Source organism: Vitis vinifera, chromosome 12, assembly GCF_030704535.1.
Source record: "Vitis vinifera cultivar Pinot Noir 40024 chromosome 12, ASM3070453v1".
NCBI classification, from domain to species: Eukaryota; Viridiplantae; Streptophyta; class Magnoliopsida; order Vitales; family Vitaceae; genus Vitis; species Vitis vinifera.
In genome coordinates, this window is record NC_081816.1 from 8712111 (window position 1) to 8726636 (window position 14526).

General features: G+C 32.8%; 1 protein-coding gene across 3 annotated transcripts; it reads right to left on the bottom strand.

Moving 5' to 3' along the window:
• Nucleotides 1-1059: 1059 nt before the first annotated feature.
• Nucleotides 1060-4321, bottom strand: LOC100247755 (protein GAMETE EXPRESSED 1). 3 transcript variants are annotated; one of them, XM_002271202.5, is made up of 8 exons: nt 4256-4321; nt 4026-4090; nt 3134-3710; nt 2405-2992; nt 2203-2329; nt 1930-2116; nt 1701-1848; nt 1060-1607 (listed from the first exon to the last, which is right to left on the bottom strand). In XM_002271202.5, the coding sequence occupies exons 3-8, from the start codon at nt 3637-3639 to the stop codon at nt 1346-1348; spliced, it is 1818 nt and encodes a 605-aa protein (XP_002271238.2). In that variant the 5' UTR covers nt 3640-3710; nt 4026-4090; nt 4256-4321; the 3' UTR covers nt 1060-1345. The 3 variants fall into 3 exon arrangements, with proteins under 3 accessions (XP_002271238.2, XP_059597283.1, XP_019078825.1); XM_059741300.1 differs by lacking the exon at nt 4026-4090 and having other exon boundaries at nt 4256-4308; XM_019223280.2 differs by lacking the exons at nt 4026-4090; nt 4256-4321 and having other exon boundaries at nt 3134-3861.
• Between the last annotated feature and the right edge of the window lie 10205 nt (nt 4322-14526).

Sequence of the window (14526 nt, forward strand, 5' to 3'; positions counted from 1 at the left end):
GGTCCTTTTACGAAATTGCCCCTCGTGTGTTAGCAATCAGAAAAATCCATTATTTTCAATAAGATATAAAATTAAATTTAATACACTATTTTTTATAAAATAAAAAAAAATCATTTTTAAAAATAATAAACACTTTGTACCTACGATTTCTTTTCCTCTTTTGTTCTATATTTTTCTTAAAAATTCATCAATTCATAAAAAAATGGAAACCAAAAACCCATAACATTGAGTAATTACACAATATGTTTAATAAATCAATTTAACGACTTAATGAATTAATTTATATCCATTTCATTTTTTTCGTAAACATAATTTTAGATAGTAAAAATAAGTTAATTGTTGATTTGAGTAAGAATAAGATGGAGTTTGTTTTTTTAGGTTTTTATTTAAAATAATTTACTTTTAAATTTTAAATTATTTTTTTATATATATTTTTATTATTTATTATAAATTTTTAATTGAATAAAAATGTCAAAATATTTATTTATTTTTTAATAAAAATAAAATATTATAAAAATAAATAATTGATTCTTTAACACTATTAAATATTATTTAGTTTTAAGTTCGTAAAAAAAAAAACATCACATAAATTAATTATTTTAACTTAATACTTAAAGTCAAATTTAAAGTCATTTTTAACTTTAAAATTATAATATTAAATTATTTAATAAAAAGATTTGAGATTCATATAATTAAGTTTAAGTCATTAACTCGTTAAAGCCCTTTAAGTTTCTCCGTTTTTTCGATATATTTATGTCTCTTGGAAGAAAAACATCCCTCTTGGAAAGTTCCATTTGTTGCCTTCTTTCGCTCATCTTCAAAATTTCCAGGTTTCACCGTTTGCAAACGGACACCTCAACGCACCGTTTTAAAGTGTTCGTTTGTCTTCCTCCGCTTTTAGATTTTTTGTTTCCCTCAAAACGCACCGTTTCGGTTCCATACCTCAAAACTCTCCAGATTTTCACCGTTTCCGAGGCACGGCATCCAACCGTTATGCTGGTATCCTCTGTTTGGATGCCAAGAAAATTTAAAGAAAACATAAAAAAACAGAACAACACGAAACTTGAATCCTGTTCTCTTAGGTTACTCTGTTTTCCCGTGAAAAACACACACGCCAACAAACCAAATGTGAAATATCCGGTGTCAGCCAAATTTGCTTGTAGACAGATTTTGCTGAGCTTTCAGAATTTTCTTTCCTTTCTCTTTCCCTACCCTTCTTTCTGGGCAGCCAAACAATCATACATTTATATAAAGTCTTCACCTATATGTTGCTGTCTCATAAAATTATACAAACTCAAACAACTGAAAAATTAGGTACCAGCTAAGAAAATCACCAAGAAAATCTTCACTGACGAAGGCGGTTTCGAAGATTATACTTTCTTGTAATTGAAGTTGTTGTAATGGAATTCTCGCCAATTTCTTCCTGAAGTATAAAATCAGGATCTTTGACAATGTCCACATCTTCGGGCATGTCAGTATCGATCCATGTAGACCAATCTACATCGCTATCCTCCATGACACAGGCCGAGTAGTCTATGTTTCTTTGCATACCATTAACCTTTTCCATTAGTGTTAGCAGCATCTGATGGTTCAGCACTTCATAATCCCTGCAAAATATTCGAGAAATACAAGAATTTCTAACATCCAAACATCAATTTTAACCTGAGATTTTTCAGCCATGAATTGTGTTTTTTACTTACCTGAATGTACAGATGGCATGAAGGAGCTGGATTGAAGAAACAATCGCAAAGATTGACCTGATCATGTTGATTATCTGTGTCTGTTGCGCAATGTCATAAGTTGAGAACCGAAGAATTGCAAATTCAATCAGGAATGTAGCACAAAGCCCTGAAAATCAACGGTTTTTTAGAGACTAATTTAACTTGAATCCTTTTAAGTTTTCGGGTTTTGAGAGATGGGAGTACATACCAATGTAAAGCCTTGGTCTCACAGTATATGTTTGCTTTGTACTGGTGAACATGTAGAGGATAAAAATTGATAAGGAGTATATGAAGAAGGCTTTGATTGATCGGGATTCAAGCAACATGGCATTGTGCAAAGTGAAGAGCTTATCCAAGGCAATGAACATGCTTGCTTGCTTTGATTCAAAAGCTTCCTGTTGAATAAAAATGGATGTTCCTAATGAGAAAAAACGGTTCGGGAAATTCAGATATGGAGATCAGGGTTGAAAAGGGAACTAACCTGAGCTGCCAGCATTGATTTTGAGTTTTCTACCAAGTGGTCATGGGCTTGTTGAAGGATTTCTTGCCTCTGAAGTAGCTCTTCCTGTTGTTTATGCCCAAATTCAGCTAAGCGCTGCAGAGTAGCCCTGCAAAGTTCAGATTGGATTAAAATTTTGATCAATTTTGATGGATATAATTATTGATTTTTCGGTCTCTTTTACCTGCTCTCTTCCAGGGCTTGAGACTGGAATTTAGTTAGAAACTGAAGGCCTTCAAGGGCAGTCGATTGCCCGTCTAGAAGCTGTTTCTGCTTATCTAATGACTGCCCTGCCACTTCCCCAATATCATCAGCTCTGCTCTGCAGATTTTCCATCTTCAAAGTCATTGTATTACCAACTCTACTTATCTCATTTTCTATCTCCACAGCATCATTCCTTAACTTATCGATTTCTTGGCCTAGGTTGTTGTAAGAGCCTTGAATCATTGCCATCCCTTCCTCGAATTTCTCCTTCATCTTCACTTGTCCTTCTTGAAGCTCCAATTGTGAAGCTGCAATTCCCTTGGATTGCTCAAAAACTGCCTCTGAATGCTTCAACACGGTATCAATATTGTCTTCCACATTCTTAGAAGCTCGAGCCACTTGTTGGGTTTGGAGATCGATCCAAGTCAAGGAGTCATGGATCTCTTTCGAGCTCTGCAACAGATTTTCCGACCTCTCCTCTATGTTTTCCAACTTCTCTTCTGCAAATTGGGCTGATTTCCTCAAGTCATTCACTAATCTTTCCGTTCCACGCTTAAAAGCATCGGCTCTGCGGAAGAAACAGATCAAAATTTTGATGCTAACCAATTTGAATTCAGGTATTAGTATTACTACTTCAATCAGATAATAAAATCGAATTGAATTCTGACTAGGGAAATTGAATAGAAGCTATGTATGGATGATGCTTAACTGTAAATGATGGCAGATTGAGTTGGTTTCGAGGAAGAAGGCGAGATATGTGCTTCGAGCTTCTTCATCCAATTTCTGCAGACACTTCTTCACATCAGAATCAGAGCGAGTATCACAAGAAGGAAAAGCGTGGCCCCCCGACTCCTTCTGAAAGCAATCACTGAGAAGCCAAGCAAATCTCCTTCTCTTCTTGTCATCAGGGATAATCTCAGAACACCCAGCAAAGAGACTCTCATAAGCGTTTTGCCAACAGGTGTTGGAGCCGCCCCCCGCCAACTTTCTTCTAGCTTTGTCCACCCTTTCGATCCCCTTCTGGTCATTGAGGGCTTCCATGGAGAATTCAGCAATAACATCACCAGAAATTGCCTTAGCCTTTGAATAGCTTTCAGTGAACGGGCTCTCGGTTTTCCCTGACCCGAAAAAATTCCAAGGCATGCAATCGTGGGGAAGTGAGAGTAAAACTAACATGAACACAACACCAAGAGCATGATGATGACGATGATCCATTGGAGCTGCTTTTTCTGAACTTCCGCACCAGATATCTAACAAATCAATTCAACCAAATCTCCAATTTATGCCTACATGCATAAAATCTTTGTCATAATAAGGCTCAAGAAACAGAATAGAGGGGTTTCTAAATCTGCAAAAAAGACGAATTTGAAAAGAAAATAGAGAAAGAAAGATGAATATGTGAATTGAGTATTGTCCTGGAAAGTTCATTAACAGACATTAAAGACCAATATATTTTCTTGATTTGCAGATTACTTGCCAAAAAACATACATGATAAACTATAGTGACTGCATGGATGAAATCGTAGGGAATCCCAAATATAGAAACTTCCTGAAAAAGTTTCACAAATTTTTTCCATTGTTTTTTATTCATATTTTCTCACCTGAAAGTGACCTTTTGTTTCTGGGTTTGTTTTTTCTTGAGTCCTTGACTTGGGTTCCAAGCAGCCTACAAAATCATGCCCAGTAAGCATGGAAAAACAGGAAATATTGGACCACCATGTTTAGTAATTCTTAAGTTTTCCATTGTTTTCCTTCGGGCCAAACAGAACCGTTACTCGAATGGGGAAGAAGAAGTAGAAGAAGAAGAAGGGGTGGGTGGTCTTAGAATTACCTGGCGGTGATGGTCGTTTCTTCGGTCTGCTTTCTCTGTTTCCGAGTGAACGGTTGTCTTTGAAGAAAACGGTGAAAGCCACCATTTTATAGATTTTGAAATTGTTATATTTGCATATCTGTCCTTTTGGCCTTTGGTATTTACGTGTTGACCCTCCCAATTTTTCTTCCAAAGAAATAAAGGTCAAAAAGGGGGGTAATAATGTATTTTAAATTAAATTAAAAAAAATAGGAATAACAATGAATCAAAGAAGCCAAGATTTAAATTAACATACAAAAGTTGGATCCATGTTTTCTAGGACGGTTGATTATAGTAGATAAAATTGAAAAAAATGTAAAAAGCAACAAATTTATGAAAGTTATGAAATAATTTATCATTTTATCCTTTGGACATAGAAGATAATTATTCTATTGTTTTATTTTTATTTACATATATAAGTTTAATAAAATAATATATATATATATATATATAAAGTAAAGAAAAGGGAGAAAGCAGTCAATTTGAAATTGGCTTGAGCAAAATTTTGCATAAAAACTAAAAATAAATAAACAATAACCACTTCTCACAAAATCGAGATATAAATATTAAACGTTAAATACATTTATTTTCACATATTCTAATGGATATTTAGATGTATATATATGAATTATGTTTTGGGGTTTTGTTGGTACATTAGGTTATGTAGCTTTAAATTGGTAATTTTGTCCCATTTATTGTGGCTTAGGATCTAATTTCTAAATTGTGTCTTACCCTTCATTAAAGACTTGAAGTTGTTGAGTGATCAATTGGGATGACATAGTGTAAAAAGATGAAAGACTAATTGATTTACTTAAGGCATGATGTGGACAAAATGTTTTTAATTGAATAAAAATGTTTTAAAAAATGTTTTTTTGAAAAAAGTTTTAAAACTCCTCAAGGCTCAAGCGCTCCTTTGATCGCACGAACACTCCTTTGATAGCACAAATGCTCCTTAGAGCACTCAAGTATTGGAGAGTGCTCAAGTGCTTCTAAGGGCGTTTAAGCACTCATGCAAAGATTTTAATCTTCATAAATATCCTTTTTCATATTTTAAATGATTCAATTTTAGAAATCCTAATTTGAGTCCATTATGTATTTGTATCTTATAAATACTATGCTAAAAATGGTTTTGGAGCTTTTGATATGAAAATTGAGAAAAGCTAATTTGCTTTCTTGTTCCTGAAACTCTCAAAAACGTTTTGTTGTCCATTTGTTGGGTTATGAAGAAGATCTACATTCCCTTAGGAGTATGGGTTAGATCCTCATCCACTAGGAGCATGTGTAGTGCTGCATCACAGATGTGAAATGTAGTATAAGTGTTTGGGAGTAAGACTTATAGCTAACTTCTGCTAGGTAAAATTATGCACTTTACTTTTAAATAGTGCATTGGTGCCTAGAGGTCTTTGATCTCGTGGTTTTTACATTTGTTTGTTTTCTAGGTGGTTTTTCATGTAAAAAAATCTTATGTTCTTATGTTGAATATTATTAGGCTTCTCTAAATTGAAAAGTGTCTGTTACAAGATTAAAAATAATTAATTTGTTTGGGGCAAAAAGTTTAAACACTTATTCACCCCCCTTTAGGTGTATCCTAAACTAGATCACTTGACTTTTGATTGTACACTCTAATCGAGTGCTTAGTTGAGCATCTAAAATGCCCTTTTTGATGTAAATAACTCAAGATTCAACCCTAAAGTCTTAGAAAAGTAGGATAGCCACATGTAAATGTACTAAGGAAACCTAAGACATTCTTGTAGCAATCTATGAGTGCATTTTGGCTGTGAAGTTGCCAAAAATCTAGATGTTCACCTGAAATTTGAGAGAATAAGGATGTAAGAGGATAAAACCTTTTTTGCATTCTATTATGAGCTTAGTGATATAGTCAACTCCTGTTTTAACCTAGGGAGAAGATACTTGAATTCAAAGTTGCGAGAAGAATTCTAAAATCCCTTTCTAGGGTATTCAAACCCAAGGTCATGACCATAGAGGAAAGTAGGGGCATCGACTCTATGAAAATTTATGAACTTAGGATTACTTGGGACCTATGAGATGTCTTTACCTGATACTCATAAGTCACGACCACATGTATGTTGTTCAACATGCAAATTTTTTTTTAGTGGATATCAATTGTTACTAACAAAGAGCAAAAAACTCCCAAGTTTGATGTCTTGTCTCCTAGTTATGTTACCTTTCTCACATTGAATACGGCAAATGAAGATGCTCACCTTGTACTAATACTTTTGGTTCTTTATGTTATTCAAAAGAAGATTTAGGTGGTATTTAGTATTATTTTTTACTTAATTCTAAATAGTGCTTAATAGTGTTAAGTATTAAGTTGTTTGTTTTTTTAAATGTTTTATTTCTATTAAGTATTAAGAAGTAAAAAAAAAAACAAAACAAAACCAACATGTTCACTTTAGTTATGCTAGTTGGTTTTAGTATGTTACTTTTAGCATTAAAAAAATTCAAATATTTTGATTTTTTTGTTTAGTAAAATTTTTTTAAAAATAAGTAATAAGTTAATAAAAGTAAAAACAAAAAATTATTTGAAATCTGAAAGTAAATTACTTTTAACAAAAAAAAAAAAAACACTTTAAATAGACTTCAATTTTTGAATATAAAACTTCATATCCTAATCAAAGTCTTTTTCAAAGTCGGAATTGTAATTCTAGTACTCATTCAACTCCTCATAATGCTAATTTAGACATAGATTCAATCAAGTACCCTCCTCCTGCTGATTCATATATAGTTATCCCCACCTCCAGCACATCATATATATGGTAACTCATTCTAAGGCTGAACTTTAAAAAGCTATCAAATTTATCTGAACAAGGCACCCTTTGCCTAACTGTACTGAACCATTCTCTTATAAGCAAGCCGAAATGGTTTTAAGCAATGAAAGAAGAGCATGATGTTATCCAAGCCTTTAGGTAAACACATAGTTGATTGCAAGTGGATTTACAAGACTAAACATAATCGAGATAGCCCTATCATCCATTACAAAGCTCCATTAGTTGCTTAAGACATCACTTGAGCTTTAGGAATGGATTATTTTTTTCAAGACTTTTAGGTTATGTTTGGTTTTTGAAAAATTTGAGGGAAAGAAAATAAATAGCAAAAATGGAAGGAAAATAAAAAATAAAATTAAAGTCAATAAATAATTTTTATACATTATTTTAAACTCATTTAACCTATTTTAACTCATTGTTATAGAGATTATTTAATTTGAAAATTCATAAGTTTTTATCTAATTTATTTATTTTTCATTTTCTTTATTATTTTTTATAATGCAATCAAACATGAGAATATATATATTTTTTTAACATTTTTTTTTTCTTTCCTTGGTATTTTTTGGGAACCAAACATAAACTTAGTCTTCTGGTGAAGTCCACAACTGCTAATTTGGTGTTTTCTTTGGCTATTGAACATGGTTGAGAGGTAAGGTAACTTGATGTTAATAGTGTCTTTTTGTATGGACAATCACATGAGCAAGTGTTTATGGAACAACCACTTGGTTTCATTGATTAAGAGAAACCCCATCATGGTTTATAGTTTCAAAAATTTAGTACAACACTTAGGTGATGTTTGTTTGTTTTACTTAAATCTAAATATAAATTAATTTAACTTAACTCTAACTACAACTTAATAGTATTAAGTCGCTTATTTTTATTATTTTATTTCTATTAAGTATAAAGTATTAATGATAAAGGAAACTCCAACTCAACCAACATACAATCCATGCCAAAGCAGAATATTTATGTGAGAAGTTGATAATACAATCTGCTAGGAAGGAAAACTACTCTCCATATTTGTAATGTGGAAAATCAAGGCTGGAAGGAAACCTTCACTTACCTGTTCTGTATAATATTCCCTTTTCTGTGTAAAGAAAGTATGTATTGTTTATTTATTTTTTAGAAAACAATCAATGAAGTGTGGTGAAAATTCAACCTTTCAAAAATAGTTTCTGTTCTTCATGGTATTAGAGCCGATTAACCTAAAACAATCCAAAGCTTCCATGGCAACCCCAAAAAATGTTCTTAGCATTTAGGCTTTTCATCAATGCTCAAGCCTCGTCTCCATCAAACTGAATATGTTCAGTCTCCTTTTGTGGAGCTCACAAGTTCTTCCTCTTGTGCGAAGCCTTGGATTAGTCCATCATCTCTCTGAAAATAGACTCGCATCAGAGGAGATAATGGATACTGAAACAAAGGAGACCCATGATCAGTCAATAGAGACATGGTCTCACAATGATGGTCTACTTACCTCCTGGCTTCTTGGATTCATGACAGAAGAAGTGATGCTTTTGTTGGATGGAACAAAGACTACCTATGATGTTTGGAACTTTCTGGAAGAAAAACTCCTTCCAATGACCAAAGAGAAGGAGGTGTAATTGACCAATAGACTCCGAGGGCTGAAGAAAGGTACAAAGTCCCTTGATGAATATCTAAGGGAGTTCAAAGGCATTTGTGATGCATTAACTATAGTTAGAAAACCAGTAAGTGACCTAGACAAAGTTTTCAACTAGCTTAAGGTCTTGGAAGTAAATACATGGATTTTCGGGTGGCCATGTTATCAAAGCCACCGTATCCCTCTTACAATCAATTTTTTCTGGCTCTACAAGGGCATGAACAAATGATTATGGTAGAAAATAAAGAGAACAAGGAGTCAATAAACCATGAACAAGCTTATTTTACCCAATGAAGAAGATGAAGAAATTGATGAGGAAGATTTCTTTCTAGAGGTTGTGGCTTCACTCTAGTAGGACGATTCAATCACAATGCTACCAGTGACCAAAGGTAGAATGTTCATCCCAACACTAGAAATCCAAGAAATAGCTTCAACAACTAGCTTCCACTATAATAGAAACTCCAAAAATATGAAGGTACTCTTATTTGCCAAATTTGTAATAAAGCTAACCATTCAGCTTTGGATTGCTAGAACAGATTCGACTATTCGTATCAATCAGAAGAGATTCCTCAAGCTTTGGCTGCTATGGCTCTAAATGAAGAAGATAAGGATCCTAATTTTTACGTGGACTCAGGAGCAATAACCCATATAGCAAATGACCCAGGTAAAATGTCCCAAGTAATTCCATATAAAGGGCATGATGCAATTTTTGTTGGAAATGGAGAAGCTTTAAGAATCTCACATATTGGTGAAGCTAGACTAAAAACTAAACATAGAGATCTAAAACTTAAAAAATTATTGGTTGTTCCAGAAATTAAGAAAAATTTGTTATCCATTGGACAACTTACCTCTGATAACCCATGCTTCATAGAATTCTCATTAACTGTTTTTTTCATTATGGATCAACTTCAACAAGTGCTAGCCAGAGGAACTAAGAAGGGACGTCTCTATGCATTAGAGGAAAATGTGATTCAAGCCATGATAGTTACTAGGTCTAGCAAGGCATCATCAGAAGTGTGGCATCAACACATGGGGCATCCGCAAACAAAATCTATAAAGCTTCTGCAAGACAAAAATTTCATTGAAGTATCTAGTTGGATGAAATCAACAATAGTACATGTTAGTTGTCTGTTAGGAAAAAGCTGTAAACTTCCTTTTGGCTTAAGAAATAAAATTTCTAGCAATCCTCTTGACAAAATTCATTGTGACTTATGGGGACCTGCACCAAATAATTCAACTCAAATACAAGCATTATTTTGTCTTTATTGATGATCATACTCGCTATACATGGTTTTATCCCTTGAGAAGAAAATCAAATTTCTTTGAATGTTTTTTGAAGTTTCAAAATCTGGTTGAGAATCAACTTGAAAGACGGATAAAAATCTTCCAAAGTGATGGTGGAGGTGAGTTTCAATCAATTAAATTTCAAAATCACTTGAGCAAGTGTGGAATTTTGCAACAAGTCTCATGCCCAGGAACTCCAGAACAAAATGGGGTTGTAGAGAGAAAACATAGACACATTGTTGAAATGGGTCTAACAATGTTTTTCAATGCCAAACTACCATTGAGTCTATGGGTAGACGCATTCCTTACTACCATATACCTCATTAATCGGCTGCCTTCCATGGTGTTGAAAATGGAGAGTCCATTCTTTATGCTCTTCAAACAATATCCAGAATATACGAGCTTGAGAATTTTTGGTTGTCAGTGTTTTCCATACCTTAGAGACTACGGGAAGAATAAATTCACACCTAAGACATATCCATGTGTTTTTATTGGATATAGCTCTCTATACAAGGGTTATAAATGCTTGCATCCTTCAACTAAAAGAGTTTACATATCTCGTCATGTCATCTTCAATGAAAATTGCTTTCCTTATGCTAACTCTCTTGTTAAGGAAAATCATTTACAGATGCCTATAGAAATGGTATCATTCTCAACTTCGGATGCTTCTTGTGAGACTTCAAAAATAGATCACCAAACTAAGTCTTGGAAGGAGAACACTGCTAACCAATCAAGCAACTCCAAGAAGTGCAACCACTGCCCATGCACTACTGAGCAAAGAAACCAATTTAGTGGTGAAGAAAGAATTTATGCTAGTTGCAATACTAACCAAAATACAGAAGCATCATGTGTTAATCCAATTGGAACTCCCACTGTTGTTGCTGCTAAAATTTCCATTATTGCTGCTAGTACAAATGACCAAAACATCGTCATTACTACTGAAACTCCCACTAATGTTGCTCTTGGTGCTAGTGGCCATAATTCCAACATTGCTACTACTACTGGAACACTCTCACAGATTGAGTTTACTAGTAGCTACAAGCATGCCAATGTTAGTAATTTTCTTGATATTAGTAAGCACCTAGTAGTTGATCTCTCTTTTCCTAAAAAATGGTAGAAAAATAAGCATGTTGGTCCATCTTTGCAAAACAAATCAACCGGTCACAGTGCTGATGATGAAGTTCCTAATATTAACAAGCAAATTGTTGTTGACATCTCTTCTCCTTAGGGCCAACACACAGATAACAAAGGAACTCATATGATCACCAGAAGTAAACTCAAGAATGATCCTAGTTTAAAGTCTCAAATGGTTACTTTTGCTGCCACAAGAAGTAATATTAGTGAGCCAAAAACATATTGTACAACATTGAAAATTCCCCATTGGTTCAAAGCAATGCAAGAGGAAATCAAGGCTTTAATCCAAAATCGAACATGGGATTTGGTTCCTAGGCCTCTAATTGAAAATAGTGTGAGTTCTAAATGGGTGTTTAAAACAAAGTTGAAGGAAAATGGAACCATAGATAGATACAAAGCACAATTAGTTGCTTGAGGTTTTTCTCAAATACTAGGTTTGGACTTTGGAGAGACTTTCAGCCTAGTTATAAAGCATACTATAATCAGATTGATCCTTTCACTAGCAGTAACCTTGGGATGGACAATGGGGCAATTGGATGTTAAGAATGCCTTCCTACATGGGTTCCTAAAAGAAAAAGTATTCATGGAACAACCTCTAGGATTTATAAATGAGGACCTTCCGAATCATGTCTGAAAATTGAATCGCTCTCTTTATGGCCTTAAGCAATCTCCAAGGGCCTAGTTTGATAGACTATCCTAATGTCTTCTTCATCTGGGGTTTTAGTATGGTAAATCAGACTCGCCTCGATTTATTCTTCACAAAGGTTAGTCTATTGTTTTGCTACTTATCTATGTTGATGATATTATAGTCACAGGCAATGATAACAACATCATTAGTGACCTCATCAGCACCTTGAGTAGTGAATTTTCTCTCAAGGACTTAGGATCTTTGCATTATTTTAGGTTAAATATCTTCCTAATAGGTTGTTTGTTTCTCAAACAAAGTACACTAGAGATCTCTTAGAGCACACAAAAATGATGGAGTGTACTCATATCAACACACCTGTGGATCTTAAGTCCATCATCACACTTTTTGATGAACAACCTATTGATCCTACACGATATAGGCAACTCGTTGGATCCCTCCAATATTTAACCTTCACAAGGCCTGATATTGTGCATGCAGTAAACAAGGCTTGTCAATATTTCCAAGAACCCACTAAAGCTGACTTGAGAGTTGTCAAACACATTCTTAGATATTTGAAGGGAACAATGGAACATGGAATCAGGTTTTTCAAGCAAAGTTCGCTTCGTCTCACTAGTTTTTGTGATGCTGATTGGGCAGGATGCACAAACATAAGAAGAAGCACATCTGGGTATTGTATTTTTCTAGGAGCCAATTGTATCTCATGGTCCTCAAAGCGACAACCTACAGTTTCAAGATCAAGTGCCGAGGCCGAATATCGATATTTTGCGTCTAGTGCCGTAGAAATAACTTGGCTTACTTTCCTTCTCCGTGATATTGGAATTCGACTATGTGAACCTCCTCAATTGCTATGCGGTAATCTCAATGCCCTCCACATGATAGTGAATCCCGTCTTCCATGCACATTCCAAGCATATTGAGTTGGACTATCATTATGTTCGGGAAAAAGTTGCAAGTGGAGTTTTGATTACTCATTTCCTTCCATCGTCCTTACAAGTAGCTAATATATTCACAAAGGCACTCCCTAAGACTTCATTCCAAGTCTTTCGATTCAAGCTAGGAGTGCACAAGTTACCACTCACTAGCTTGCGGGGGGCTGATAAAGGAAACTCCAACTCAGCCAGCATACAATCCATGCCAAAGTAGAATATTTACGTGAGAAGTTGATAATGCAATATGCCAGTTAGGAAAACTACTCTCCATATTTGTAATGTGGAAAATCAAGGCTAGAAGGAAATCTTTACTTACTTATTCTATATAATATTCCTTTTTCTGTGTAAAGAAAGTATGTATTGTTTATTTATTTTTTAGATAACAATTAGTAAAGTGTGGTGAAAATTTAACCTTTCAAAAATAGTTTATGTTCTTCAATTAATAGGATGGAGGTTATGTTGAGATTGTTTTTTAGTTATTTCAAAAAGTTATTTTTGGCATTCAACAAAAACCAAATGTTTTGGTTTTTTTTAGTCAATAATTTTTTTATAAAAATAAGTAATAAATATAAGAAAAATTTAAAAACCAAAATCTCAAGTTTGAAAGCAAATTACATTCAATATTAAGTTAAAAAAAAAAAATATCATCGTAGAGGATGTTTGGTAAACAACTTAATGTTTTAATATGACTTAATAACTTCATGTAAGTCATTAAGTAGATTAAATAATTTGTTAAAATAACTTAATATTACACCTTAAAGTAAAAAAGAAAAAACTTTAGGTATTAAGTCAACATAGTTAACTTATTCTTTATCTTGATGAAATATTTTTCATATCTAATTTGTTTATATTTAATGAAAGTATAGTTTTCAACCATGATTCGACATTCACAACTTATCTTTTATAATAAATATTTTGTAATCATCTCATCCATTTATAATATTTTAAATATTGATGTTTAACAACTAAATTTAGTGTTCAATCACATTTCTTAAAGTATAAAAACACCAAGTCACCATTGGTTTCAAATTTTGTCGGTTAACACCACTAATGAAATTTGAATCCTAAGGTGGTTAGGTATATTTGCACCAAATCCCAGGGGTTTGAGTTAAATTAACTCATAAATTTATTGCTTAAACTAATGAAAATAAATATTAGTTAAAATTAATAAAGGAGAATATGTTAATATGATTATTTAAAATAAATTTTAATTTAATTTTATCTAACAACCTTAATACCTAGATGTAAAAATAAAATAATAAGTTTTAAGCCAACAATTTAAGAATAATTTAACTTGAAGTTAATGTAAATTATTAATTACTAAGAATTGAGTTTACTTCCCTCTAAGAGCGTGCTTAATAAATTAATTTAATGACTTAATATAATATAATTAATTTCCAATATGTTTGATAAAATAACTTACTATTATTGGTAAAATAACTTAGAATGTGTGTTTGACAACATTTTTACTCGAAGTGTTTTTTTAAGTGTTTTTAGAAGGGGAAAAGTGAGTTTTGACTTACTAATATCAAAATATATGAAAAAAAAATCTCAATTTTTTTAAATCAATATTATCTTCATCTATTTAAAATTAATTTAAAATACATAAACTTTTTAACAAGTTACCTAATTATTCCCTAAAATGCACTTTTAGAATAACTTATCAAGTGTTTCTCCAAAATACAAGTGATTAATTCAAAATGCTAGTTGTAAGTTAGTTTTCAAATTTTTAAAAGTGTTTACTAAATTATATCAAATACCTTATTTTTCTTCAAAAATATTTTTTAGGTTAAAAGTGTTTTTAAGAGAATATTAATATTATAACTTAAAGTTAGAAATAAAAATATTAAATCA